The 27,687-nt window shown below is 44.9% G+C and overlaps 1 protein-coding gene across 5 annotated transcripts in view; it reads left to right on the top strand.

Annotated features, from left to right (window-relative positions):
* The first annotated feature begins 433 nt into the window (after nt 1-433).
* The window catches only part of PTEN (phosphatase and tensin homolog), a 72,655-nt gene continuing 45,401 nt past the window's right edge, over nt 434-27,687 (top strand). For 3 of the 5 annotated variants that reach the window (XM_058840680.1, XM_058840681.1, XM_058840684.1), the window contains exons 1-4: nt 457-677; nt 16,486-16,570; nt 20,301-20,345; nt 25,107-25,150. In XM_058840680.1, the coding sequence (XP_058696663.1) occupies nt 599-677; nt 16,486-16,570; nt 20,301-20,345; nt 25,107-25,150 (253 nt within the window). In that variant the 5' untranslated portion in view covers nt 457-598. Of the gene's footprint in view, nt 678-16,485; nt 16,571-20,300; nt 20,346-25,106; nt 25,151-27,687 lie in introns of all 5 variants that reach the window. The other 2 variants (XM_058840683.1, XM_058840682.1) reach the window with 1 other exon arrangement.

The raw sequence follows: 27,687 nt of genomic DNA, 5'->3' as shown, positions 1-27,687 counted from the left end.
CGATCCGGTCCCCGGTCCCCCCGGTCCGCCGCTTCTCCGCTTCTCCGGTGGCGGGGTGGGAGGGACTACTTTGTGTGTTGGCGGATGCGTCGCGTGGGCGTGGCGGCGCCGCCCGCCGTCCCTCTCGGAAGCCGCGGCCATGATGGGCGCCCCGCGCCGGCGAGCGCTGCGGGCCGGGGGATGAGCGCGGCCGTGCCGCCCTGAGGAGCCGCCGCCGGGAAGAGCCGAGGGAGCGACCGCCCGGCCCCCGGGGCGGGAAGCGGAGCGGGGCCGGGCCGGGGGCGCGCCCCGCGTCGCTGTCACCATTGCCGGGGCCCGGAGCGCCGCAGAGCTGCTCCCCCCGCCGCCGCCGCGCTCGCCCCAAACACGGCGGCGGCGGCGGCACCGCCCGCAGGGGCTCGGCGCGGCTCCCGACGCGCTCGGAGGAGGAGGAGGAGAAGGAGGAGGAGGAGGGAGCAGCAGCCGGTGCCGCCGCCGGGAGCCGGGCCCGCCCGGGGCTGAGCCGCCGGAGCATCAGCGCCCGGGGCCGCCCGGTGGTGCCTCGCGGCCGCCGCCCGGGCCCTGCGCGCTGCCCCGGAGCGGCCCCCGGCTGCCAGACATGACCGCCATCATCAAAGAGATCGTCAGCAGGAACAAAAGGCGATACCAGGAGGATGGCTTCGACCTGGACCTGACCTGTATCCTCCTCCCGCTCCTGCTCCCGCACGTCCCGCGATTGCATCAGACCCGCGCGGCGTTACCTAACGCGCTGCCCCGGGCCGCTCCGCCGCCGGGGCTCGCCCGGGCCGCCGCGCCCTCCCCCGCCGCCGCCGCCGCCTCGGCCGCCTTTTGTCCGGGCCCGGCAGATTAACGGGAGCTCCAGGATTAACGCCAGCGCTCCTTGCCGGCCGGCCCGCGGCCCCCCCGAGCCGCCGAAGGGCAATACCCCCCCCTCCCCCCGGCCCTGGAGCCCCTGCCCGCTCCGGAGCAGCCGCTTATCTCCGGCTCTGTTGGCTTTTGGGCTCACGCACCAAATGCGCCCGGCCCGCCGTGATTTGTGTCCGCAGCGCTTTATTTTTATTTTAATTTTTTTTAATTTTTTTTTTTTTTAATTTAGTAACTTGTCTTGAATTGCGATTATAATCATGGCAGGCCTGTGGCTTCCCTCGGGTTGCTTCAGTCGAAGCCTGTGTCCTCTGCCCTCATTTCCAGCCCTCCGCTAAGTCAGAGCTGTACCTTAGGATGCAGCAAGGCTCTCCATGGCAAGAGATGGCAATCGCTCCTTCCAAATTAAAAAAAGCTAAAAAACCAACCAAATCCCACCATTCACCTTTTTTTTTTTACCGGTGAACTGCACGAGGATGTGTCACAAACGAGAGCGCACCGGGTCTCATCGCTGAGGATTGTATAGAATATTTATTCTGGAATAAGTAATTAGCGTGCATTTACGGCTAATGAGGCAAAACCCGGTGTGCCGTTTTGGTGGCCTTTGGAACAAATGTGCTGGAGCAGCATCAGGCAGATGTTTAGCTTGGAATGCCCTGCAGGGTTCATGGTGGGTAGGGGCTCTGCTGTGGACAGGGCCTTGCTGCTTGGTGGGGAGAGATTGGTGCCGTGGGAAAGATTTTTGGGGTAAGAGCTTTGCTTAGAAGTTGGAAAAATGAATATTGACAGTAGTGCTCAGTGCTGGACTTCTCTCTGTGGAGGGATGTTTCTGTTCTGCAACAGGATTAGGTGGAAATATTGGGTTTTGGAGCAATTACATCCTGGTCTGAGCAAGTGCTCTAAATAGATCCAGTTTTCGAGCAGGATCAAAGCTGATAAAAGCTGCCGCTGGTACAGAGCTCTTGCTTTTGCACTGAGCCTTGGCCTGAAATTTTGGTGGCTTTAAAACAACTTGAAAGGTTCTGGACTTTAGCAAGTAGCTGCTTAGCTTTTAATTAAAAACCCAGCAGGTCTGGTTCATTATTCCTGCGTTATGTTGGTGATAAAAATACTTTTAGGCCTGGATTTTTAGGTGTTTGCACTTGGTGATTTTGTTGGCTGTTGGCATTATGGAAAGAGTTAAGTGGTGACAAAACCAAAAGGTTTTGCCTTCACAGTTGAAGAGTTTGGTGTTTCAGGTATCTTTGCCCAGATGAGCGCTTGGTAGAGAGAGATATTTTGACCCAAACACATCTTTTTAACTGGTCATATGCTCCCAGCAACAAAATTAGTGAATGTTGAACCTCGGCTTCCTTGCTCAATATTTCCTAATGATGTGTCAAATGGAACTGATTGCTTATTTTTAATTTTTATTCTTAGAATTTTGTGTTAAAGAACCAGGCCATTACACTGGGCTTATGCTGGCGTTTCTAAAAGGAGCAGCTGGCTGCAGTTTTGCCATGAAATATATGGAAAGGATGGTATGGTTTCTTTAATGATAGAAAAAAATATCATAGGAAGAGGTGGATTTTTTTGTAGCTGCACATTTTGAACAGATAAGTAATGAATGAAGACTTCTGCCTGTGCAGTGCCATGGCTTTGCTTGAAGACTGATGGTGCTGCAGAAGCGAAAGTTGAATTTTTTTAATCATTTTGTGCGGGCTTCCTTTTGCAGAGCTCCGATGGAAATGTTGCTCACCATTCCTGGTAGCTGGGAAATAACCTCTTTATCCCTTACACACATGGCATGGATTTATCTCTCCAACCATGTGGTATTAAGGGGAAAAAAGAGAAAATGTGAAGGCCAAGTGTGCTGTTCAGCAAGGCATGGCAGGAGGACCAGCTGTTAGAGATGCCTGGTTAGTTCAGGGTAGCCGCCTCTGTCCAGCTAAAAGGGAGAGGCAGCCAGGAGTTGGGCAGCCCAATGATTTGGACACTTGGCTGGGATATGGGAAAAGGAGTTCTGGCTTCCTCCTGCAGCTCCAGAACCCTCAGCAGCTGGTGCTCTCCTGGGCTTTGGGAGCTCGAGAGTGAAAGGAATTGCAGTGAAGGCAGGTGGAGTGCTTGTGGTCCGTGCTCTGCCCTTTCTCCTAGCCTTCTCTGGGGGAAGCTTCCTGTCTTGGTGTCCCCTGTGGCCAGAGACTTTTGGGTATGGATATTATCCAAAGGCCTTGCAGGAACTCCTGGGTGCTGAAGGCAGGCTGGGTGAGGAGCCAGAATCCTTGGTTGGGCTCTGTCAGATCCTTTTAAAAGTGATCTTGTTGTATGTGCATTACAGGACATTGTGCTTGGAGCTCTCAGTTCCTGAGGGTTGGGTAAGAATCCTTGTGTGTGTAGTGTGGGATTTCAGCAAAGGGAGACAGCATCTTCCCAAAATCTGTGCAGAGTATGAAAACGGGCCTGTGTGTCTTTAAAAACCACACTGCTACTGCTTTTCATCTAATCAGATGTTCTCTCTGAGCAGTCTTTATGCACATCTTGGAAAAAAATACTATGAACTTAGAAGAAAGGGTTTTAAAGGTGGAGATATGAAATCAGCTGTTTAATACTTCAGATATTTCTTTCTGGTTTATTTGGGTTTCTAATTAATTTCTGCAGTACTTGATACTTTTTGGTGCACATGGATGAGAAGGAAAGCTTGTATTCACTTCTTTCATCTCTGATGGTTGCATTTCTTGATGCTGCAAGCACCAGAATGTTTTCTGAGGCACTCTGTGGGTAATTTCTGAAATTGTGCAGCTTGGTAATGCCCCGATTAGTGCAGGGAACAGCAGAGAGAAAACAATTCCATGTAGCAGTGTATGGATTGCCTGTGCCTTAAGAGCTCTGTGTGTAACTGAGTTTAGCAAGTGGGAAAAAAATCGTGTAACTGCTTCTTGTGCCCGTCCTAGCTCGGGTTAAACTTTGTCTCGTGTCCCCAGGCCTTCTGATAGGGGTGAAAATGGGCAGCTAGGCTGAGCCCAGGGCTTGACTGAAGCATGTGGAGCTCGTGACCTACATAGTGGTACAAACTGCAGCAACATTCAGGCGAGATGAGATGTTGGGTGCAGTTTACACGTCTCACACGTCGTTTGTCTCGTGGAATGAAAGGCAGGGAACGCTGAAATTGCGGGAGGAAGCTGCTTAGAATCTCTTACTGCTTTATGCTATTTGCAGTCCTAAAGCTCTTTGCATTTTTAATGAAATTTTAAATTATGGGACTTGACTCAAAATGGCTCAGCTTCCAGGAAAAAAAAAAGTGAATTAGTGGCATGAAGTCCATACTGTGTTTAAAAATAGAGCCCGAGCTGGAAATGCCATTTGTTTAGAAGACTTGGTCTCATTTTAAAATTGAAGTTTGTTAGAGGTTTTGTAACAAGTTTGTCTTGCACACAAGCACAGGGAGGGTTTAGCAGAAACTAGAAGAGACCAACTAGCAATGCATTTTATTGGTGGGAAAATATTTCTTTGTTCTGAAGTAAACCATGTTACTTAGCAGCGTTTAGAGCCCGACAGACTCATTTTGCTTCTGGAGCCTGGGATGATGTTGGGTTTTGGACAAGATTAGTGCCAGTTTTGCTCTGAATTCATCCCAGAAGTCTGTTTGCATAGACAGCACTCCAGCATCCCTGCTGGCTGGGGACTCATCTGAGTTTCAGTTCCTTGCTTGTTACAGGATGTGTTTGATCCCAGGAAGATTGCTCTTTCTGCACTTAGCAAGGATGAAGGGTTTTGACCTGTCCAGATGGAGAAAGCAAGGTGGTGATTGCTGCAAATGTGTTTCTGCATTTTCTCTTCTGGGTTTAGACATGGCTGGCTCATTTACTGTTCCTCACAGCCCAGCAGACCCCAAACCCTGTGGCATACTGTCATAGTTGTGTGGATAGGGGTGTTGAGCAGCTGAAGCCTTCAAACCCCACACTTCAGCAGGTGCTGTGTGGTGCAATCCCATCCAGGGTCACCCAGCCCCTTCACTGCTTTTATTCAGAAAGGGACTTAGAGGAGGCCCTCACAAATTACAGCACTTGCTTAAGTGTAGTGCAGGATTCTTAGGGAAATGCTTCAGCTCGGATCATCAGAAATTATCAGTGTACGTGGAGACTGTTTGCACAAGCTGAACTCAAATTAAAAAATACCTGTCTGTGCACACTTTTAAGTGGACAGAAGCTGCTGAAGTGGTGGCTGTGTGTTCTTCTCAAGGTGGGCAGAGAAATGAGTGGACCTTGTATAGTATTTCTTACATGGTGACCTCTTAAAAAAAGCCCAGCCAAAGTGATGAATGATTGGAGCATGGTTTTAAGCTCAGTTAATTGTGTGAAGTCCTCAGAACATCCAGAGCTTTGCTATTGAATGTGAAGAGGGTAATGCTGAATCAAGTGCCAGCTTTGCTAGGACCAGCACCGGGTCTGAGTGTTCCTTTATTAAGGAAAAATCCAAGTTTCCTCTTGCTTACACTAAACCTGATGAGGGTGTTGGCACTTGAGGAGTTACTTTGTGGGGTGTGCTTGGTGAGGACAGTTCTGTCACCGTTGAGGACTTGTGAAAATCCCACCCCAAGTTTACTCTGTGTGGTTGGCTGGCCAGCACCAGCACCGGGTCCAGCTGGAGTCTTGGAGGGTGGTGAATTTTGGAAATGCATCTTTCTAGGAATCTCTGCTAGTCAGGAAGGCCTTTCTGTCCATGGGATCATTCCATCTGCCTTCCTCTGACCTGGGAGAGGATGTAGCTGTGAGTGTGGAGCTTATGCAACACTGGAACTGCTGTTGCTGCTGCAGTATAATGCATGCACGCAGATTAGTTGGCTCTTGATGACTGCTAGGCTGGGGCTGACAGATTTCTTTAGGACAAAATTCCTGTTGCTACCCAGTGCTACACTTCGGACACCAAGAAGAACTTGCTTGTCTTACCAAAGTGTTGTGGAGCCTGGTGTCTGCTGTAGAGACAGTGAGTATTGATGTCTTAAAATACTGTGTAGAGGAGCACAGAATTGTCTTAATTTTCTCCCAGAAGAGAGGTGGCTGTATTTTCCATTCTCTTCCTTGTCTTTGGTTTGGACACCCAAGTCCTCTTTGGTGTGGAAGCAATTGATATAATTTATTCAGTAATAATATGGCTGAAAGGATGTTGTGTTAAAACCCCTCTGTGCTAAAAAGCATAAAGCCAAAACTAAACTTCAGGGAGTACAAGTACAAAGTTGAAATTTTATATGTAAAGCTTCTGTCTACCAAGTTTTCTCTGGTTGTGAATTGCTGAATAGTTCCTTAAATGAAATTATATTTTTAATGGATTAATGTTGTTGCCATATTAATGCTGCATAAGCTGACAAATTATACCCTGGTACTTTAGCCAGAGTCTTCCTCTATAACAGGTTTAAACACGAAAATGGTTGTTATATAATGATTTAAAGGACAATTGTTGTGTTCAGACAAACTGGAAGAGAAGGGAGGGAATAGGCAGCCGAGCTGTCAAATCCCTTAATTACATTAGAGGGCAAAGATACTGTCATTACTCATAACTAACTCCTTTCCAAAGCCCAGCTCCTTTCTAGTTTGGAGCAACTCAGAGCTCTGTGTGATTTTTATTCATTTGTTGTACATGATACAGCGTGGATGTTGAAGATTAATTTATTGCACGGCTTTTTCGGGGGGAAAATTTGATATAGCCTGGAGTTGTGTATCCAGTAATTCCTGGATATGCCCTCTGCCTCATCTTAAATCCTAGGGGAGGTGTGGACACCTCTGATTTGGCACTTGAGTGAAAGTTTTTTGGGATTAAAGCTGTGGAAGTTTGTGCTTTCCTGGGAGTTACTGGAATGGTGATTTCTGTGCTCTAAGAAGGGAATTTATTTGGAAATGTGCAGCCCTGTAGAGCAGGATGTCTTCTGAAACATGGATTATTTGTGGGTGGTTGACTCTGCTCTGGGTTCTGTTAGTTTTTAGATGTGTCTTAGGCCCAGGTTGATATTTCAGATGTAAACAAATCCTTGTTCCAGTTTCTAATTCAAGCCAGCATCCTCTTTGCTCCTGTCGTCATCCGCCTTGTTTGCTGTCTTGCTTGTGAGGCCCTGGGATAAAAAAAAAAAAGAAAAGGCATTTTTGTAGAATGGAAGTAAATAATTGTGCAATTAGGCCCTGTATCATGCTGCATAAATCTAGGTTATCTTAATAACGATTCTTAGGCAATGTAGCTCAAGTGGTGGCTCTGTGATTCAAATGGTAATTGACTGTGCAGCTAAAAAAATTAAACTCAACTGCTCTGTGTTTGGGATGATGACTATTGCAAAAGCTGGCATTGTTCCCTTTAAAGATGAACTCCCAGCTCCACAGCCCCAGCGTGCAGCAGTGCAGAAAAACTGCTTAATATCCAGTTTTTTGTAGTGAAGTGCTTAAGAAACGTCTTTATAAACTTAATTCTGCCTTTGTGGAACTGTAGTATAATAGCTTTTAATTGCATGATTAATTTTCTTAGAGGCCTCTGCTTAATTCATTGCATTGCCTGGGTATATATTGGGCTACAACTGAGGAGTTGTGTATCTTCTGTTCTTTCATTTCTTGTGTGGGTGAGTTAGAGAAGTAATGTCCCTTTTTTATGTTAACATTTAGAGGAGGGAAACACCAGATCTCATATGGATAAAATTATCTACTTGGGCTTACTGTTTGAGGAATGGTTTATTAGAATGGTCTTGTGTCTAGTTTGGCCACGCACCTTTATCTTCTTTTGATTAAGGTTTGATAAATCCATACAAAGTCTACTTTTTGTAATTTCTGTTCTATGAAGGTTTTTAGTCTGCTGTATTTGTCCTCCAGACCAATAGCTATTTTAAATTCCCTTGTCTCTGAAAGTTTTGGATGTTCTTTCAGGCTTGCAAAAAGTTGAGTCTGAGCCATTTTTCACTTCCTGTCAGTAAATATCAAAGTAGTGACTCTTCTGTGCTGGCTTCTCTTTACTGAATAAAATTCCTGTGTTTTTCTGGGGGTGTTTGAGGTTAGGACATGCTTAAGTACACAGTGGTGGTTCAGGGAGATCCTGCAAAGTGGGGTGGTGTGCTGGAAACACACGGTGACAGCTCATAGCTCTGCTTGAAAGAGCTCATGCTGAGTTGGGTTGGTGGTTAAAACAGGTCAGTTTGGCACTTAAAAACTCAAATTGAGATGTGGCAGTCCAGCTCCTCACAGCACTGGTTCCTCTGCTCAGTCCCTGTCTCACCTCATGTGCACACCTGAATGTGGCACCAGATGCTCTGGTTTGGGTGACAGGAGGGGGATCAGTCACACATTGGATCTGATGATCCCAGAGGATTTTCCAACCTCACTGATCCTGGGATTCTGCTCCATTGTCCTTGGGCCACCATATGTTGTTGCAGCTTGTTGGGATGCTGGGCTGGCTATGGAAAGATGGGGTGTGGCCTCTTCCAAAGTGTCAGCAGAAATAAAAGAACCTCCTTTACTGGACCTCTGCATCTTTCCCTGTGGAAATCTGTTGGGATTGTAGGTCTGGATTTGGGGTTGAGTTAGGGACTGGAGGCCCAAACTCTGCCATCACAGCTGAAGAGTTCTGTCAAACCTGGCATCAATAGTACAGAGTCTGATATATCATTTGTTATGTTCCCATTTGCTCTTAGCTCTTTCTGAATGGAAAGAGCAGCTTTTCTGTGTCCTTTAATATAGTCAGCTATTTTAGAGGGGTTTTATGAGTTGGAAGGGATTCACAAGGATCATCAAAGTCCAGCTCCTGGCCTTGCACAGGACACCCCAGCAATCCCACCCTGTGTCTAAGAGCGTTGTCCAAACACTTCTTGCAGCTCTACACAAGAGCTCCTGTTACCTTTACTATCTGTATGCTTTTGTATCTTTATTTATGATTCCAGACCATTTTGAAATGGAAGTAGCAGGTGCCTTTTTCTCAGCCTTTGTCAGTACAGGCTGTTCTCCAGAGCAGCCCATCATCTTTCATGCCTTTGTTACCATTTCTTCTGTTTGTGCTGTGAGGACTGTGGGTTTTTTTCCCCAATCATAACATGACCCCATTAGCTGATCAGCAAAGCCTCTGTATGGCTGAGAATTCCTGGACACATTTCCTACACCTCACAGATGAAGGTAAGGGACTCTTGCTCTGGGATGACCTCCCAAATGCAATACAATAAGCAGGTCCAGAAGTGAGTTGTGGGTGTAGACAACCTGACATATCCTCTTGAGGTGACTTCTGATTTATTTCTTTATGCTGTGGGAGTTTGAGGTTCCCTCCAGACCTGCTGTCAGCCCCATAGCCTCATGTGGACAGGTTTACCTACTGGATTTGAAGGAGTTGCAGTTATCCCTTATCCAAGTTGTTGCATTTAAATTGCAGGCTGAAAGTTTAAAAAACTAAAGAATGGGGAAAAAAAGAGTCCTTGTTGGAATATGGAGCATCAAGGGGTTAAATACATTTTTTCTAAATGATAAAATGTTTCAGCCACATCTGAGTTGGTCCCTTTGCTTGTTCTTCAAGGCACAGATGGTAGAGTTGACAAGTGCAGCTGGCTGGCTACAAGGAATCCTCCTTTGCTCTGAAGAACTTTCTTCCTGTTCATTTCCTCCATACTTCCTGATGATCCAGGCTCATAGAAAAATACTAAACTTATTTTGCATTTCATGCTGGCTAGTGGAAATGCTGCCTGTTAAATAAAGCAAGCAGTCATGACTACAGCTTAAACAGCATGTATGTCAGAAAGTATTCTAGATTTGTCTGGGTATATTTTCCTATGTCATTTTCTTTTTTGTTGTTGGGATGCTGTCAAGCAAATGGCACTAATAAGAGCTTGGCCATTTGTCAGGGCTCTTAAATCTGTTTGAGGATGGAGTGTGGACACTTCTTGTAACACTCCCCCCGTAGCTCCAGGCTGTCAAGCTGTTGAACAGTTAGAACAGTGCTGGTTTTTTTCTCTTTTGCTGTTGCTCTGTGGACTTGTTTAAGCTGGAGTTAAAGGGCTGGAGGTCACCAGGCGAACGTTTCGTCGCTGGCAGGCCCAGCTGCGCCGCCAGACCGCCTCACATGGCTCCTGCAGCCAGAGTTCCTGAAAACTGCAGGCAAATTCAGACAACAAAGCAACTTTGAGAGACTTCAAAGCCACGCTGTGCCTCTGCTCCCGGGCTTTGCTGTCAAACGGGACTTGGCAGTGACAGCTTGGCCACCCCGCGCTGGTGGCTGGGTCCCCTCACAGGCAGGAGGGTGAGGGGTGACACGGAGCAGAGCTGGCAGCAGATGAGGAGTGGGCTGGTGGGGAGCAGATTAAAGCAAGGCCAAACCTCCCCTGCCTGAACTGGAAGTGAAAATTAGCATTCCTGGCAGTCGAGAAGCTTTTTTTCAGGCTGTAGATTCCCTGATTTAAGTCTGTTCTTTGTTAAATGAAGCTCCTGTTTGGGAGCTGGAAGCTGAGGGTTGGGAGAAATGGACTGTTGTTGTTTTACGTGCAGGTGTCGGGTTCAGGATGTACAGTAAGGTTTTTAGCTCCAGAGTGCAACTTGAACAGCCCCATCATTCACAGCTTCAGGAGCACTCAGCTTCTTTGAAATTTCCGTTCTAAAGAAAGATGAAATGTAATGCTTGGTAGGTCTTCCTGAAGCCTTTGATTCACAGAATCCCAAAATGGTTTGGGCTGGAATGAACCTGAAAGCTCATCCAGTTCCACCCCCTGCCATAGGCAAGGAGATATTCCATGCTGTCGTGTCCCTCCAAGCCCTGTCCATCCTGATCTTGAACATTCCAGGGATCCAGGGGTATCCGCAGCTTCTCTGGGCAGCCTCTTCCAGGGTCTCCCCACGTTCCTAGGGAAGGATTTCTTCCCAATGTCCAATATAAACCTACTGTCTATCAGTGGGAAGCCATTCCCCCTTCTCCTTTTGTTCCAGGCCCTAATAAAAAGATTTGTAAGATTGCAGAGGGCTATGAGTTTTAAAGTTCTTTTTCATTTGTGTTTTGATGTAAAACTTGTCTCAATGTTGGGTTTAAAAAGTAAATTCTGTGTGTAAATTCTGAAGCACTGCGTGCTCTGGCCTGTCTGTAAAGTAGGAGATGAGGTCATTTGCTCTTTGTTTTCCTGTTGTAGCCACCTTAATGAGTGGAGTGAGGATCAGGGGTTAAATACTTGGAAATACAGGATTTCATAAAATCACTCAGACATTCTAATGATGTTATAGTTACTAATTGACAATGTTGATCATTGCAGAAAAAGCTACAGCTGTTGGTTTTTGCAGCTTCCTTGTGACTGTTTAAGAATTAAGAATTGGTAAATATTTTGCTATGCTTTTTTGGCCACCTTCCATTATTAGGAAAAAGTCTGAATTTGTGAGCAAAATCAGTTACAGGACCAGCATGAGTAATTTACTTTTATATCTCCATGTATGTAAAGAATTGCAAGTGTATACTGCATATTCTTTAATTTGGTCTTGGCATAATGTGAATATATAGACAGCTATTTTTGAAAGTGATTATAACAGCTGATTTACATAATGATCCAGGATTTTTTCTCATAGCAACTGGAAAGACTGTCATCTTCAGCAATGTGGGAATGATTTCAGGCTTTAAGGAGAATGTTTTGTTCAATCTGTGAGCAGCATTATAGCAAAGGCATTTCTGAAGTGGCACATGGGTTATTTGCATTGGTCTGGTTTCAGTACTGACAAAGCATCATTGTGGCATTGGGTGATTTAGCAGATAATTGGGTGCTGTGATTTTAAGGTTCCTTGGGCACAGCGCAGTGTCGTCTCGGCTCCTTTGGAAATGGAGTTCTGTAGTTGGTGATAAGAACTTGAGTGGAGAGCAGTGTTCTGGTGTTCTGCCTGTGTGTCATGAGGCACCAGAGTACAGAAAAGATGTAAAACTGCCAGAGAGTGACCAAGGGAGGGACACGGGGATGGGGAAGGGTCTGGAGGGGCTGCATGAAAAGCAGCTGGGAGCACTGGATTTGTTCAGCTGGAGGAGACTGAGCTCAGACCTCACCAGGGGCTGCAGCTCCGCTCTCTGTGACAGGGACAGGACCCAGGGAAGGGCTGGAGCTGTGCCAGGCCAGGCTCAGGCTGGAGATCAGGGAAAGGCTCTTCCCCCAGAGGTGCTGGCACTGCCCAGGCTCCCCAGGGAATGGGCACGGCCTGAGGCTGCCAGAGCTCCAGGAGCGTTTGGACAGCGCTGCCAGGGATGCACAGGCTGGGGTTGTTGGGGGGTCTGGGCAGGAACAGGAGCTGGACTGGGTGATCCTTGGGGATCCCTTCCAGCTGAGGATATTTGTGGTTCTACAATCATGAGTCTCTCCATGGTAATTTTTTTTTTTTTATTATCAGCACTAAACTAAAATCACAGCTTCCATGTTTACAAGACTGAGGAAGGAGTGAGTACTTTCAAAACTGTTAGAACCGTTTTTGGGAATGAGTATCCTCGGAAAGAGCTACTTTGGCAAAATGTGGGATTTATTTTATGCTGTTTAGAAAGCCCATCTCAAATCCTTGTAGATCCTTGTGGGTTCCTTCCAACTCAGCATATCCTATGATCCTATGAAATTTTGGTAGTTACACCACTGTGGTTGACTTTGTTTTTGCATGTGTTGAACAGCCTCAGTAAATGACTGAGGCTTTTTCCATTTTTGTTTTCCTGTCTTAAAAAAAAAAAGCTTGGAATTGATAATGAGCTTGTTGCACGTTTTAAATGATCAGTTCTCCCAGATTTCTAAAATTAGTAGTATGATTACCAATTTCATGATGACTCAGAGTTCTTCCTTTGAATGGAAGCCCAGCTTCCCAAGCTCCTGTGTACAAAATCTCATCTCGGTAGTGAGTATCTTAATTTCAGCTTTGGAAATCGATGTTAAATGAAGTGAGGTGTGAAAAGGGGTGTCTGTGAGCTGTTGAGCGTGGCTGGTGAGAGCAGAGCCTGCTGAAGGAGGTGCTCAGTGGATGGTTGCTCCTGAACTGGTCTTTGCAGTCATCAGGGGCTGTCCCTGTCCCTGAAGAGGGGTTTAATTTCCCAGCATGGGAATAAAAACAGGCTGGGAGGGATGCAGGAACAACCATCCCCTTTGCAGGCCTTGGGGTATCTTTTCACAGGATGGGTGGAAGAAGTTGGCTTTATGACAGCTTTTCCATTTAAGTGATGAAGCTTCTATTTCTGCTCAGAGATTTAATTCATCTGTGCAAACAGCAGCACCACTTCCATGCTGTTCTTCCATCTTACTGCTCCCTAAAGCAAAGGCATTCTTTAGTCGTTGGAACAACCACAGGAGCTGCAAAGCAACACGTCAAGGCTGCCAGAGCTCCAGGAGCATTTGGACAATGCTCTCAGGGATGCACAGGCTGGGATTGTTGGGGTGTTTGTGCAGGGCCAGGGGATGGACTGGGTGATCCCTGTGGGTCCCTGCCAGCTCAGGATATTTGTTAGTTCCATCTCTTCTCCATGCTCTCAGGAGCACGTGTTGAAAAGACCCCAAATTCTCTTTCTCAGCAGTAAGAATGGGTTGTCATTACTGCTCCGAGCTTTCCACAGGAGCAGATGCAGCCTGGTGCCTGGAAGGGCGTCTCTGGGGCCGTGTCCTTTGGCACCAGCCCTGTGCAGACACCAGGGTGAGTCAGCAGTGGCTGTGAGCTGCATTCCAGTCTAATGCTTTGAGATAATCACTGAGGTGCTTCAGGACGATTATATTTAGGTGGGGGAGACACTGGCTTGCCTATTTAAGAAAATAATCATGTTTTTCTTAAAACAACCCTTCATCCCCATTCAGCTCACTGTTGGATATTTAATTTTGAGCAACACTTGAGTTTTTGTGCTGTCAGGTTGCAAAGCCCCAGAGCACAGTAAACACTTTTAGTGAATCGGCGTCACAGACTCACAGAATGGTTGGGGTTGGAAGGGACCTCTGGAGACCACCCAGTCTAACTCCCTCTCCAGGCATGGTCACCTGAAGCAGGTGACACAGGAGCACTCCCAGGTGGGCTTGGAATGTCTCCAGAGAGACTCAGCACCCTCCCAGGGCAGCTGTTCCAGTGCTCTGTTACCCTCTAGGGAAGTTCTTCCTCATGTCAAAGTGGCCTCAGTAAATGGATTCATATTTCCCCTCCACACACCCTGTTTGATTTCTTTACTGGCATATTGGGGAACAGCTTTTGCAGTTCCCACTTCTGGTTAAAAAGTAAAAATAGTTGTAGTGGTCACAGAATCATGGAATGATTTAAGGGACTTCAAAGCTCATTCGGTGCCATGCCATGGAATTCCACCATCCCAGGCTGCTCCAAGCCCTGTCCAGCCTGGCCTGGGACACTGCCAGGAATGATGCATGGATCAGCTTAAGCATTCCCAGTGATTCCTGGTTGTCAAGGTGGTGATCAGTCAGAAGCTGGACTCCTGATCCTAGAGGGCTTTCCCAGCCTGCTGGATCCTGGAGCCAGTCCTGCAGCAGTTTGGAAGCAGGAATGGCTGTGAGCTGTGCCCTCACCCTCGTGCATCGCCCTTGAGCAAGGGAGTGGAGCAGGGAGAGCCGGGAGCCAAGCGGGAATCGCGATTCCAACAGCCTGGGAGCGCCCCGGATATTTTGGAACTTTTTATCTCCCTGTGCCTGCGTGTTTGGAGGCTTTGGTGTTTGGAGCAGTGTGTGAGCAGGCTGGGAACGCTGCTGTTAAGATGTTCTGTTCCCTTGGCTCGGGGGGTGTGTCTGCCTCGCTCCCATCTTGCACCAGCTGGGAATCCTGGAAAGTATCTCCTGTCTCAGCCCCTCGGAGAGGAGAAGCATCTGAGCATCAACCACAGGCTGCAGTGCCTGAAAAATGTAGGAAAGCTCTTGATTGCAAATAGAAATGTGAACAAGTCACTCACAATTCAGTGAAGTTTGGGCATCTGTCCCATTGGTGATAGTGTAATTGAAACTGAGTTTTGTTTTGATGTGTCAAAATTGTTTTCCCTCTGTTGCCAGCACCAGGGCTCATCTTCTACACAAACTGCTGTGGAGAGCAGACTGATGTACTGGATTATTTTGCTGTGGTAATTTATAGCTTGTGTAGCCCCGCTGCTCAGAGCAGGATGCAAGAGGATGGGCTCTGGAGGATAAATGCTGGAACTGGGAATAGGGAGGAATCAGGCTGAAATTGGGAAGGAGGAGGGAGTGATGGGGTGTATTAGCCAGGTAATTCACAGTTAATATATTATAGAACCAGTTTCTTCTGTTTATGGCAAGGAATAACTGATAAAACAGTGAAGACATTGCTAATTATATAGCACCTTTGTTAATTAAAGAGGTGTGAACTGCTTGCTGAGTAAAATAGATCAGAGGGAAATTCAAAGTTTGTGATTTGAGGTTATCCCAAGCTCTCTAAGTTAAGCACTTTAATGTTTGAGGTGTTTGGGTTTTTTTCCCCAATATGTGTTTTTTAGTGTTTGGGCAAGTACAGAATAAACTGGAAACCAGACACAAACCTGTTTCAGTGTCTGTATTTAAAGCAGCCACAAATATTTATTTGGCTTACTCCAAAGCTTTTTCATATTTTTTTCTTTGTCTATATAAATGATCTGTTGAATGGTCCAAGCAGACCAATGTCTATTAATACTTGGATTACAACACAGTAAACGTTAATTTTTATTTTTTTTTTCCAAGAGTACAAAACATTATTTCCGTGTATTCAGTTCCTAATGTTTTTCTGAAGCCTTGCAGTTAATGGTGTCAGTGCAGAACTTGGTCTGTGCTGCTCTGCTCTGAGGACTTGTGGGAATTTTGCAAGGGTGGAGTAAAGTAGTTTGTGTCCTACTTCAGGCTTTTCTTCGTGCACAAGTAACTGGAATTTTAATATCTTGGAAGCCGATGCGGTGTCTCCCATTCTGATGTGATTATTCTTTGGAGCTTTGGTGTATTTTGACCATGAAAATAAAAATGAGTCTTAAAAGGGTGGGATAATTTAGGTTGAGAGGGCCCTCTGGAAATCACCTCCTCCAGCCCCCCTTTTTAAAGCAGGGCCGACTTCAAACATACCATGCTTTGTTCTTGCTCCTTCTAAAATTAGTTTGAGGAGGAGTATGTTAATGTGGCAGGGTATGGGCTGTTTCGAGCTGCTGCTTTCATTTCTGGTTCGCTTTTCAGCTGAGCTTTTTCACTACATTATCATTTCTAATAATGCTTTAAACTTGGGAGGACTTTCTTTTTTAGAACCGTGTTTAAAAAGAAATCCATGTATCATTTCACCACAGGGAAAATAAATACCAGTAATTTTCTAGCAGTTGTGAGTTCTTTAGTACATCAACTCTAAATGTAAACTTTAAATTTTCTTATTTGCCCTTTTTCCTTAGTATTGATTCGTTTGGCTAAGAGGTATTTCTCTTAAATTTTTTTTCCTGGATTGCTTTTGGCAAGTGAATCGCAGATACCTCAGAATAAGAAATGAGAACATTTGCTCAGAAGTGGGTAATTGTTGGGGTTTTTTTGATAAGCAAGGTATATAATCCTTTTCAGATCTACACATCCCTACACCTATTGCATGCAGTCTTTTGAGTCGTTGCTCTGATTTGGGTACAGCTACACATTTGATTAATGTCCATTTAATGCTTTTGTAGACATTTCATGTGCTTTCTAAATATTTCCATAACTTGCATATTCAGATATTTATCCAAACATAATTGCTATGGGCTTTCCTGCGGAGAGGCTTGAAGGGGTGTACCGGAACAACATTGATGATGTAGTAAGGTAAGGCTTTATTTTTCTTTTCCTTAACTTATAAAACTTGGAATAATCTTTTCTACACTCGTTTATATCCTGCTGAGGGAAGGCTGTGTGTTCTGACTTGCAGAAATGCTGAGATTTTTTGCATCTTGTAGATAATTGCCTTAATAGCTTTCCTGAAAAATGTTTGGAACAACAAAAAATGGCCAGGCTGCTGTTCTGGGTTGATCTCAAATGCACATAATCTGCTTTTTTAGTGTGAAAAATTGACTTCAGTAAGTTGTGTTGGAGTATAAAAAGGTTATTTACTTTTAGAAAGACATCAAACCATGCATCTCTTCAGTGTCAAGAGTTTCCTCAGGTAGCTGATGGTATTTCAGGATAAGTTTGCCCTTATCCTTTCTTAATTAATAAATGAAGTGCTTGATAAGGGAATTTTGATTTCAAATAGTAAATATAGGTGACTTGAAATAAAGGCTTGTAGATTTGGCTGTGTTGAATAATTACGAACAAGGAGAAAGATGACCTAAAATCTGTTATTGCTGGTTAAAAAATAACAGACCTCTAGGTTGTCATTTTTAATTTCAAATAAAGTCATTACTCTGAACTGCTGGCTACAATTGAAGACGAGGTGGGGAGTGTTGTAGGAACGCTGCTGTAATTAATTTAGTTAAAAAACCCTACCTGGAGAGTGTGAGAGGTTGCATTAAAAACTAAACACTTGGTAGAAGCTGCTGAAAGTTTGTGGTTTTAGGATTAAAAGTTGTGATTTTCTGAAGCCGTGGTGCTTTAGAGTCATGAGCTCCATAGGTCTGTGAGAGACTCAGCCTTTAGGGTGGAGTATCATGCAGGAAGGTTTTCAGGGAAGGTAATGGGTGTGTCTGGGAAAGGAGGTTTTTGGCCTACTCAGGTGAGACCCCACCTGGAATTCTGGTGCCTCCAGCATAAGGATGAGGAGCTCTTGGAGCAAGTCCAGAGGCCACTGAGATGCTGATGGGGCTGGAGCCCTGGCAGAGGTGGCACTGGATGGGCTTTAAGGTCTTTTCCCACCCAACCTGTTCTGGGATTCCATGATTCTACAGATGCTGGGAAGCAGAACTAGGGTTGCTGGAGTTTCTGTGGGGATTGCATCCAGACTGATGCAGAAGTGAGCTGAGCTCCTCGGTTCCCACCCCGGGAGGACTCGTCACCCTCACCTGACAGTCCGGAGGCAGTGGCTCCCTGCACAGCTGCACTCAGCTGGGCTCCAGGGGGTTGGTTTTGCATGTTCCACTGTCATGATGAAAATCACCATCCACAAATAGCACTGAGAGTGTCAGAGCCTGGAGCTGACCTGGCTGGGGGAAGTGCAGTGCCTGCATTCTCTGCTGCCTTGCTGAGAAGTCATTGCTTCTCCAGAGCTGGGCAGATCAGTGAGGGTCAGTGCAGCGGGCAGGAAGCACTCATGGAGAGAGGGTGTGTGTGTGTGGAGGGGGATTGTTAACAGAGGGGGAAGTTGTGTTCTTTAATTCACACAAGATAACATTGCTTGGAGAGGTTGGGGCTGTCCCTGGATCCCTGGAAGTGCCCAAGGCCAGGTTGGACAGGGCTTGGAGCACCCTGGGATAGTGGAAGGTGTCCCTGCCCATGGCAGGGAGTGGAACTGGATAGGCTTTAAGGTCCCTCCCGACACACAAATTCCACCTCTCCAGCCAGCTTTCTTTCCCAGCAGCCAGAGGCCCCTTTTAATGAAGTTCATGGAATATCCAGTCCCTGATGAGCTCCACCTTTGAAAATTGTGGGATAGGGTCAAAGGCTGGACTTTGGATCAGTCACAGAATTGTTTTGGTTGGAAGGTATTTAAAGATTATCTCCTTCCACCCCTGCCATGGGCAGGGACACCTTCCACTATCCCAGGGTGCTCCAAGCCCTGTCCAGCCTGGCCTTGGACACTTCCAGGGATCCAGGGGCAGTCACAGCTGCTCTGGGCACCCTGTGCCAGGGCCTGCCCACCCTCACAGCCAAGAATTTCTTAGTAATATCTGATCTAACATGGAAATAATGTAAATAAATATTGATAGGCAGGAGTCTTTGAAGGCTCTCTTCCATTCACAGCATTGATTTCAGTAGCTTCTGGATGAAGGAAAATACATTTTAGTGGTTGAGTAGGTAGATATGTGTAAATTAGATTTTAGTACTGGAATGCCTATATAATTATTAAGCTGTCCATAAACACTGATCAAAAGGAGCAGTGATCACCTAAAAGCATCATCAACCAAATTAAGATAAACAGAGATGTAAATTAAGTGGCTGCAGGGAACTGGATGCTCAAGTATTATTACATTAGTTGTCTTCTCTTTTTAAACAAGAATAAAATGTGATCATGCAGCATTCTGCATGTTGCAGTCCTCATCTGCTCCAGTTATCTTTTGATGGGGGAGTTTTTTCCAAGTGCTTTTTATGCAGAAATCCAAGGTGCTCGAGCTGCCGAGCAATTGGTATTGAGCCAGGATCCAGCAGTGGGCTTTTTCTGAATAGCTGGTACCCTGACAAATTCCAGGCTAATGCTGGATGAGAAGTACAACCTGCACCGCTGGCTGTCTCCTGTGACTGACGCTTGGAGAGGTTTTGGATGGAATTTCGTCCTTTAAAAAATCCTTGCCTGGAAGCTTATACTCCACTGTGTGGATATTCCTAGAAAAGCAGAGCCAGCTCTCCTCGCTCTCCGGTGTGTGTTAACAAACAGAACATCTCCTGAAGCAAATCCCCGTGTCCACCATCTTCCTGAGGCTCTCCAAGGCTGCCAACAGGGGCACCAGTGGGAGTCAGGGAATTTTTTTCCTGATGGACTCGGAGTTTCACACTCGGTGCTGCACAAGGAGCGCTCACATCTGTTCCCATTTTAGCGCAGGCCTTTAACCACAGAGCTGTTCTAGGTTCTTCTGGAATATTATGACTGATAACCAGAGCTTGTTTTTGCTTGAGCTTTCCAGGATTTTAGCAGCTAGTGTTTCTTTTCAATTTGAACAGCATGTTCTGTCATGGCTAATTAAATTCCTTCTGGCTGATGTGCAGATACACACTGTTGATGATGTTAAGTGTAAACATTTGCATGTTATTTCTTCTTGCACATTGCCAGGTGACACATCATATATAATCACAGCAATTCTGATGAATCATGCTTGCAGTTTGGCTCGCCAAGGCTTGTATGGGAAGTTTGTGTTCCAAAGTGAGCATGGAAATGAAATGAGTGTGAAAAAGTGTAGTGGTCTTCCTTCTAAAACCCAGAATATCACTGGGGACAGACTTCAGTGGCAAATAATAAAAAAACTGGGATTAAAGTGAATGATTCTCTTTAACTGCTTTTCTTCCTTGTGACAAAATATTTCGTATAGGTGATTAAATAGGAATTGTTTACAGATACCTGGTGTAATCAGTGCTTTCTGTTTGAAATTAGCCAAGCCTTCCTCAGCTTCTCACAGTGATCTGCAGGTGTTTTAGCAATCAGGAAATCAGTCCACGTACAGTAAATATTTCAGTTTCAGGTCAGATCTTGGTTCCCTTAGTTGCATTAGTCATGTTATCCATGCTGTTGGATTATTTGGAGGACTGAGGTTCCCAACATGCTGCCTTCTTGATTTTTGGGGCTCTGCAGGGCTGGGACTGGGAATGCAGAACTGCACATGCTGGCTGGGTGGTGCTTTAAGGATGCTGCAAATTAAGGTCAATATTATTCAGTGTATATTAATGCATACTTTTTTTTTTTCTCTTGAAGGTTTTTGGATTCAAAGCATAAAAACCATTACAAGATATACAATCTGTAAGTATGCTCTTAAAGATGCATTCTCCAAAATAATGACTTCTAAAAATAGCTGAGGAGTGCAAGTGGCTTGTTGCTGTCCTGAAGCAGAGATGGAGATGTTTTGCACATTTCTTAAAACAATTAAGCCTGATTGAGAGCACTGGTACTTCATTTAGTGGAGCTGAGTGAGGTTAAATGAAATGCTGGTGTGTATCCATGTTACTTGAACGCTTTTAAATGACTTGGCATCCAGCCCATCTGGAGCTTGGGCCATGTGATTAAAAAGTGAAAAGTAATTCACAGCAGGCTTTCTGTTCATGTATTAATGTCCATTTGCCAAATGAATATTTTCCTGTTTTTTTCTCTTATTTTTTAAAAAAATCAAACTGCGTTGGTACCCAGACTCTGTTTGCTTCTTCCCTCTTTATGTCTGTCCCTGTTTATTACTTCGAAAAAGCTGTTGGAGCAATTAGTGGTGGTTTCTGACTTCTCTAAGTATAATGTTTTCCTCTGAAAATTTGGTTCTGCAGAAAGCTGAAACATTTAAAGGAGTTTTCTGGTTTTGGTTTTATATTTTTTTTGTTGTTGCTGTTCCTTCATCTAATTTATTCGTTAGCTTAGGCTAATTTCATTTGTATAAATGATTTGGTGATGTCAAAGAGCCATGGTTTTCCTACCCCTCATTTTTTTCTTAAAAGTCTAAGTTGAAGATTGATTCGTTGAACTGTTACAGCTTTATTATTTTTTTTAATAGATATGTTTTTAAATATTTACAATTAATAGAAAAATTACTGTAGTACTGAAATCCAGGCAGTGCATGACATTGTAATCTGTCAGTCATTAAAACAAATATTTAAAAATAAGGATTTAAATTTGCCTCTAGGTTAGCTAAAGGATTGTGGATCAATCAGCTGTTCCCTGATATTGGAGGGAAGTGACAGTAGAAGCTGAGGAACTTTACAGTGGTCATTGAAGTTGTTGTGGGGCAGAAAAAGATAGATAAAAAAAGAGACATTGGTCACCTTTCATAGAGTTCAGTAGCAAAATTATATTTTCCAGCTTAGGAGCTTTCCAGAGTGTCATCCTTTTAATAGATGGATAACATTTCCGGGTGGAAAGGCCAGTGCTTCCCAGAAGAGCTGATGGCTCCTTGGCACGGAGGTGCAGGTAGAGGAGGTAATTCCTGGCTCTTTTCCTTTGGAATCTTCTGGAGCTCAGCTCTGGAGATCTGGATCATTTAAAATCAAACTGCTCTGCTTCATCAGCCCCCCCAAAGCTTCCTGGCAGCCCTTGCTTGTTTTGAGGAGCAAAGCAGAGCATGGGCAGCTAAATGCAATCTCCTGCTGCTGCCTGGGGCCAGTGCAGCTGTCACCTGCTGGGAAGGGCGGCTTTGGTGTCCCTGACAGGGTCTGGGTTTGCTGAGCCCCCTGTTCCAGTGTGCCTCCAGAGGTGCCAGGTAACAACTGGAGGCTGCTGGAGGAAATTTGTCAGAAAAGAGGATTTTGGGAGGACTGATGAGCATCTTTTCAAGTACCACCTCCCTGAGGAGCTCCTCACTAAGCTTCCACTTTGCTGTCTGCCAGCTGCCTCATTTTACTGTAAAGAAACACAGCTCAGTCCCCCAGCCCTTTAAAGGAAGCTTTAAAGTTTGTAAGTGAGAAGAGCAGCGATGAGACAAATGCATTTGACTTTTCTGTTGCTGCTCTGTGTGTTTTCAGCTGTGGAAAAAATTTGTCCAGGTGTGCCAGAGGTTTTTGTCTTTGGGTTCTTTATATAAAAATTGATTTTCTTGTTGTTAACTGCAAAATGATCACAAATCTTCCTAGAATTACTTTGTTCATCCTCAGATGAAAAATTTTGGAGGATAAAACTGTCCAGAGAGATCTTAATGGTTGTGCAGGCAAAATTTATACACATAAAATGCCATCAGGTGAATTGTGGCAATGTTTGGTCAGGAGATGGGAAGAATTGCATCCATCAGGTATTCCAGAGAACTCAGTTTCTTCAGATTAAGCTGATCCTTTGTAAATAGTGATCTATTGTCAGTGTTTCAAAAGAGGAGGTGGGAGTTCAGAGGAGTTAGGTGATTATAGTCAGAATTATTTCAAACTCTGTCATGGGATTTGAGTTCCCTTAAGGTAGCTGTTCCATGAAGTTGATAATAATGTGTGTATTGCAGTTTTATCTAAAAGGATTTAGAGATTTTTCTGAAACTGTCAGCTCTGCCCCATCTTTACATCTTGGCTTTTAACTTCCCAGCAGTTTGAGCAGTTTCATTTTCCTTCTTGTGTTGCTTCTGTCCTCTTTGCCTTTAACCCCTTGCTATTTCTTCAGTATTCTCCTTAATTTAAATCTGTTCTTCCACTTGGATCTCTCAGCTTCCCATGCTGACAGACTGTCACCTGCCCTGTTGTAATCATTTCCATCTTCTCCAGTGGGTTTCCTTGAACTGTCCTGCAGGCAGGTGGTTAAAGGAAGAAGCTGTGATGAAAATGGGGATTTTCTGTGCTTGCTGTATCCCTGGGGCTGAGCAATGGCAGAGGAAGCCCCTAGTCCTGTCAGCAGTGGAACCATGACTGATCAGGAGGGTGCCTGGCTGGCAGCACTTTGCTTCTGGGCTGCTTTAAACTCACTTTAATCCTAAGGAGGATCTGAGGAGCAGCCAACCCCCTCCTTAACCCCAAAAATGTCAAAAATATTCAGGTTTCATCTGGAGATCTGATGCTATTTGAGTTATAATGGTGTTTAAAAACCCCACCCCAAATGCATTGGAGCATTAAGCCCCATCAGTATCCCCAAAGTGGGTGTTGGTGGGATTTCTGCTGCCAACACACAAAAATTTAGTGCAGCTGAGCCAGGAGCTCTGCAATGGTTGTGTTCAGCTCCCAGGAGAGTGCAGAGAGAGGGACATGTCCATGTCCTGCACTCAGTTTTTATCCTTGGTATCAACAAAACTACTTTTTTTATCCCTCATGGTATTCTACTCGATGATACTCTATCAAAGTTCCAAAATTGATGAGTTTTCTGTCTGTTTGTGGATTTTTTAAAATGTTTTGAAGACTTTCATCACTTACTCCCCATTTGAGTTGGGTGTTTCTTTAGAAGGAAGCAGGAAACTTTCCTGTATAAGATGCTTTGTGTTAACTGCTTTGCTTCCTAGCAGCTTCCACAGTTCTGTGCTGCTGTCTGCTCCATCCCTCTTGGATGTACATCCTACATGCAGCCTCTCTGCTCAGAGGCTCAAGTGCAGATAATATTTTTGTGAGTCCCCTCTGCCAGCTTAACCTGGTCACTTGTGACCCAGAGAAAGTGTCAGCAATGTGATTGGAGCTTTGAAAGCTGCCAGGCTTTTCTCTAGCAGAGGGTAGAGCCAAGAAGGCTCTGGAATTCAGGGAAAGGGAAGCAGTGAGAGCATGTGCAGCCTCAGTAGCCCTGCCTGTGTCTGTGTCATGGGCAGAGCTCAGGGCAGCTCTGGGAGGCTCCAGTTACAATTGCACAAGGAAGAGCCCAAAAGTTTGAATGTCTGAAAGTGTCAGCTAAGCTCCATATGGCTCCAAAGGCTGCAGTCATACCTGGTAAGCAGGGATGAGTTCATAGCAGTCCTGAAACTGCTGTGGGAATTGGAACCCTGTGAAAAGTACAGGCTGTAATCAGAACCAAAGATCTAGGTGTGATTTGTCTACTGAAATGACTCCAGTAGTTGTGTTTCAACCCGGTGTCCACTTTCATAGAATGGTTTGGGTTGGAAGGACCTTAAACATCATCTTGTTCCAACTCCCTGCTGTGGGCAGGGATGCCATTCACTAGATCAGGTTGCTCAGGTCCCCATCCAATCTGGTCTTGGCAGGATTTGAGGCAGGATTATTCTCAAATTTCCTTTCTGAACTGCACTTCCACTCACATCATCTTCCCTGCAGGAAGCAGCTCCAAGGAAAATCCTGGAGGATATCCAGTCTTGCGTTCTTTCCCCTTACCCCAAGATCTGATCTGGTTGTTTCCTAGTGTGCTGGTTTGGCTGGTTTAGAGCCCAGCTGAGGGATGGTTTCTGTCTCATCACTGGTGTTTATCCCTGGGCAAGGCAAATCCAGTGTGGTTTGCTGTGCTCCTGTCTAGCTGGAGAGGATCTCTTCGAGTGGGCAGAGCCTGATGTGGCTGCAGAGCCTTGAGAAATGTGTCATTTGCCAGCTCTGAGGGGGAAAGTGGCTGACTGGCCTTCAGGGTTCACTTAAATTCAGGAGTCTTTGATGAAATGCCGAGTGGCAGAGCAGTGTCACAATCTCTGCTTGATACAAGTGATAATACTCAGTGGGGCTTGTGGTGCTCCTGTGATGTCCTTGTGATCCCCATCGCTCTGAGCACCCACGCTGCTGCTGAGGCACCCTGACCTGTGTTCTGAGTTGAGGATCCCCTGGATGAAGGTCACAGCTGTCTGCTCTCCATGTGTTTGGCAGCAGAAAGCTGCTCCAGTGCTGGAGCTGCTCATGCACAGGGTTAGAAGGTAATAATACTTGAATGAATTGAGTCATGTTGACTAAAACATAGCCACGGACTACAATTACCAGAGGGGTAAGTATTTGCCTTTCAGTAAAGTAATTCACATTTTAGTGAGCAGTCTGCTGCAAAACAGTTTGGGTTTGTTTTTTTTTTTTTGTGTGTGTGTGTGTAACCTGTAGTTTTAAATCATAAAGGTGATGGGCATGCATTATTTCCCTGGGTGTGATAGATGCTGGGAGTGCCTCAGAGACTTGTCTTGAACTCTTGTCTATTTTTCTTTTTCAGATGTGCTGAAAGACATTATGACACCGCCAAATTTAACTGCAGAGGTACGTTTTTACTGCCTAATGTGTGTTCTCTTTAAACCTCAGTGAATGAAGGCCTAAAGGAGGAGCTGATGAATAGTCATGTAGGAGATTTGGGCAGAAGGAATGATGTCAGATTGCTTTGAGTCATTGGAAAAACTTGCTATATTCTTGGTGCTTTCAAAAAACTGTGTTCCTGACAGTTAAAGATCAAGATCTAATAAAAAGTCTACAGTTGCAAAAAATTTCTGCAGAATGTGTTACACGGGAGTTTCATTTCAGTGAAGTACAAACTCCTTGTACAATTTACATTTACAGTGTGAGGCTCGGAGGAGTCTGGTTTTTATGAAGGATGAAAATGGAGAACACTTAAGCCACTATCACTATGTGTGTAAAGCAACTTTTGGAAGATCTGGAAGAACCTTTAGATGCTAAAAAAAAAGATAAATTCCCATGTGACGTCCTTAGAGATGGGTTGGGTCTTAGACACTGCAGAGCTGCCAAAAGCAGTGAGGAATCTTTCAGAGGTGCCTTTTGACCAGGTCCTTGTGAGTGGATACTGATGTAACTGTTGTGTCAGTGTTACCTCCCCAGGTAATAAATAAATTTAGATTTATCCATGTTCTTTGGGCAGAGGAGCATTTCTTGCTCAGAAGTTCCTGTGCTTCAGATGAGGGTAGATGAGGAGACCTTGTGCCTATGGAATCGTAGGAGATGAACAAATTTTGGGCTTATTCTGCATCATAGCAATGGCTCAACTTCTGTTTTTCATTAATATTATTTTAAACCATCCATCTAGTTATGAAGAGGCTTTAGAACGTGACCAAAATGTAATGGCTGCTTTAATGCCTTAATATAGAAGGACTGAAATTGTCTTGTTGAAGTCGTCAGCGCTTCTGATTTGCTCTTACGATGTTGAATGACAGTGCCCTGAAACCTCACTCCATACTCACCAGCCAGAAAAAAGTATTTTAGGATCTGCTTGAGCAGTGCTTTGGGTAAGAAGAGAAGAGGACATGTTCTAATATGGCCAGAACATATGTTTGCTTTAATTTCTGCTTTTTGGTACGGGGGTGCTCAGCTCCCTTCACTGTCAATCCCAGCCCCAAATGCTGTTTATGACAGCACCTTTCACAGCTCCTCTGCACAAGACATGCTGCATTTTTTAATGTTCATCCCCGAATTAGTTAACCTCAGATAACCAAATTGGTGACTCAGGACTTCCCTTAGCAGAGGAGCAAAAGTTCTACTTGAAAATCTTCTGAAGTGAACTGACTGCAAAGGGAACTTCTGTTTTGTACTGACCATGAAGCACCAGAATAGTTCATTATTCACCCAGGATGATCTTGCTTCACATAAAACCCCAAACACTAAAAGCTCTTCATCTTCTTTGGGAAGTAACTTTGTGTCCATGGCTTTTCCAGTTTCTGAAACCCTTCCATGCTGGAATTGTCTTCTGCTTTGCCACAGACTTTCATTTTTTTTTTTTTTTTTAACTCTTCTATGTGCTATGGGATTCTTCTTGATATATGTAGGGGCTGGGATAGAGCAAGCAGGATTATTCTCCAGGCTGTGTGTTCCATTGTAAGGAATCAAAATCCATGGAGGAACAAACTGTACCTTCTCATGGCCCAGCTCAAGACTGTACAGCTTAATGTTTCTTTCCTCTTAATCCCTCCACACCATCCCAGGGCACCCATTTCATCTTCTCACTTCAGCTTTGAAGAAAGTACCACAAGGTTTGCCTTTGATTCTAAATCTTGGAGAGCATCTTCAGCATCTTGTGACTACTTGGGAGTTTCCAGGCTGTTCTTTCAGGACTTCTTTACTCCCCTTCTCATGGAAACCTTGCTGGCTGTAATTGTGATAGACTCAAAGCTGTACAGACATTTTTGCAGCTCCTTTTCTTAGGGACTTCTAAATAAATTCCATCTTTAGGGTCTTGTAAAACTTTGGGGGTCATTTGGGGAGCCTTTGGATCTTCTATGCGGCAGAGTTTGTGTGTTCACGTTTGTGAACATGTGTTGGCTCTTAAGCAAAGATTATTCACTTTATCAGCTTCCCCATTTGTTCTGGGAGATGAAAGGGGCAGTCTGTGCTGTGAGTGAATAAATTTGTTGATTCCTCCAAAAGGCTGTGGACTTGTCCTGCAATCCTTCAGCAGTTCCATAACTTCATCCCTCGCTTGTGCTCCTGGAGTCCTTGGGGATTCATCAAAAGGAGTCTTGCATGTGTGGCTACAGAGTGGTGCTTACGAAACCAATTCAGACACTTGCCAAAAAAATGAAATGTATTCATTTTTAGCCCAGAAAAGGAAATGGTGTTTCTAGCTGGGAATTTTGAAGTGAACTGGAGTTGTATTTATAAGATTCCCAAGGCTGTCAGAGAGGAATTGGGGTGCACTTCATCAAGGGCTGTTCTGCTGAAAGCAGAACATTGTGTGTAGTTTTGCTGGTCAGGGTGATATTGTCCCTCATCTCATCGGAGGTGGGAGAAGTTTGGGTGCTTCTCTCTGCTTATTTTTTGCTGTCTTGAGTTTTCTTGCATTTCCTGCATCGCTT

This window comes from Poecile atricapillus, chromosome 6, assembly GCF_030490865.1.
Source record: "Poecile atricapillus isolate bPoeAtr1 chromosome 6, bPoeAtr1.hap1, whole genome shotgun sequence".
Taxonomy (NCBI): domain Eukaryota; kingdom Metazoa; phylum Chordata; class Aves; order Passeriformes; family Paridae; genus Poecile; species Poecile atricapillus.
Note: the sequence above shows the minus strand (reverse complement) of the source record. Positions and strands in the feature narration are given on the sequence as shown.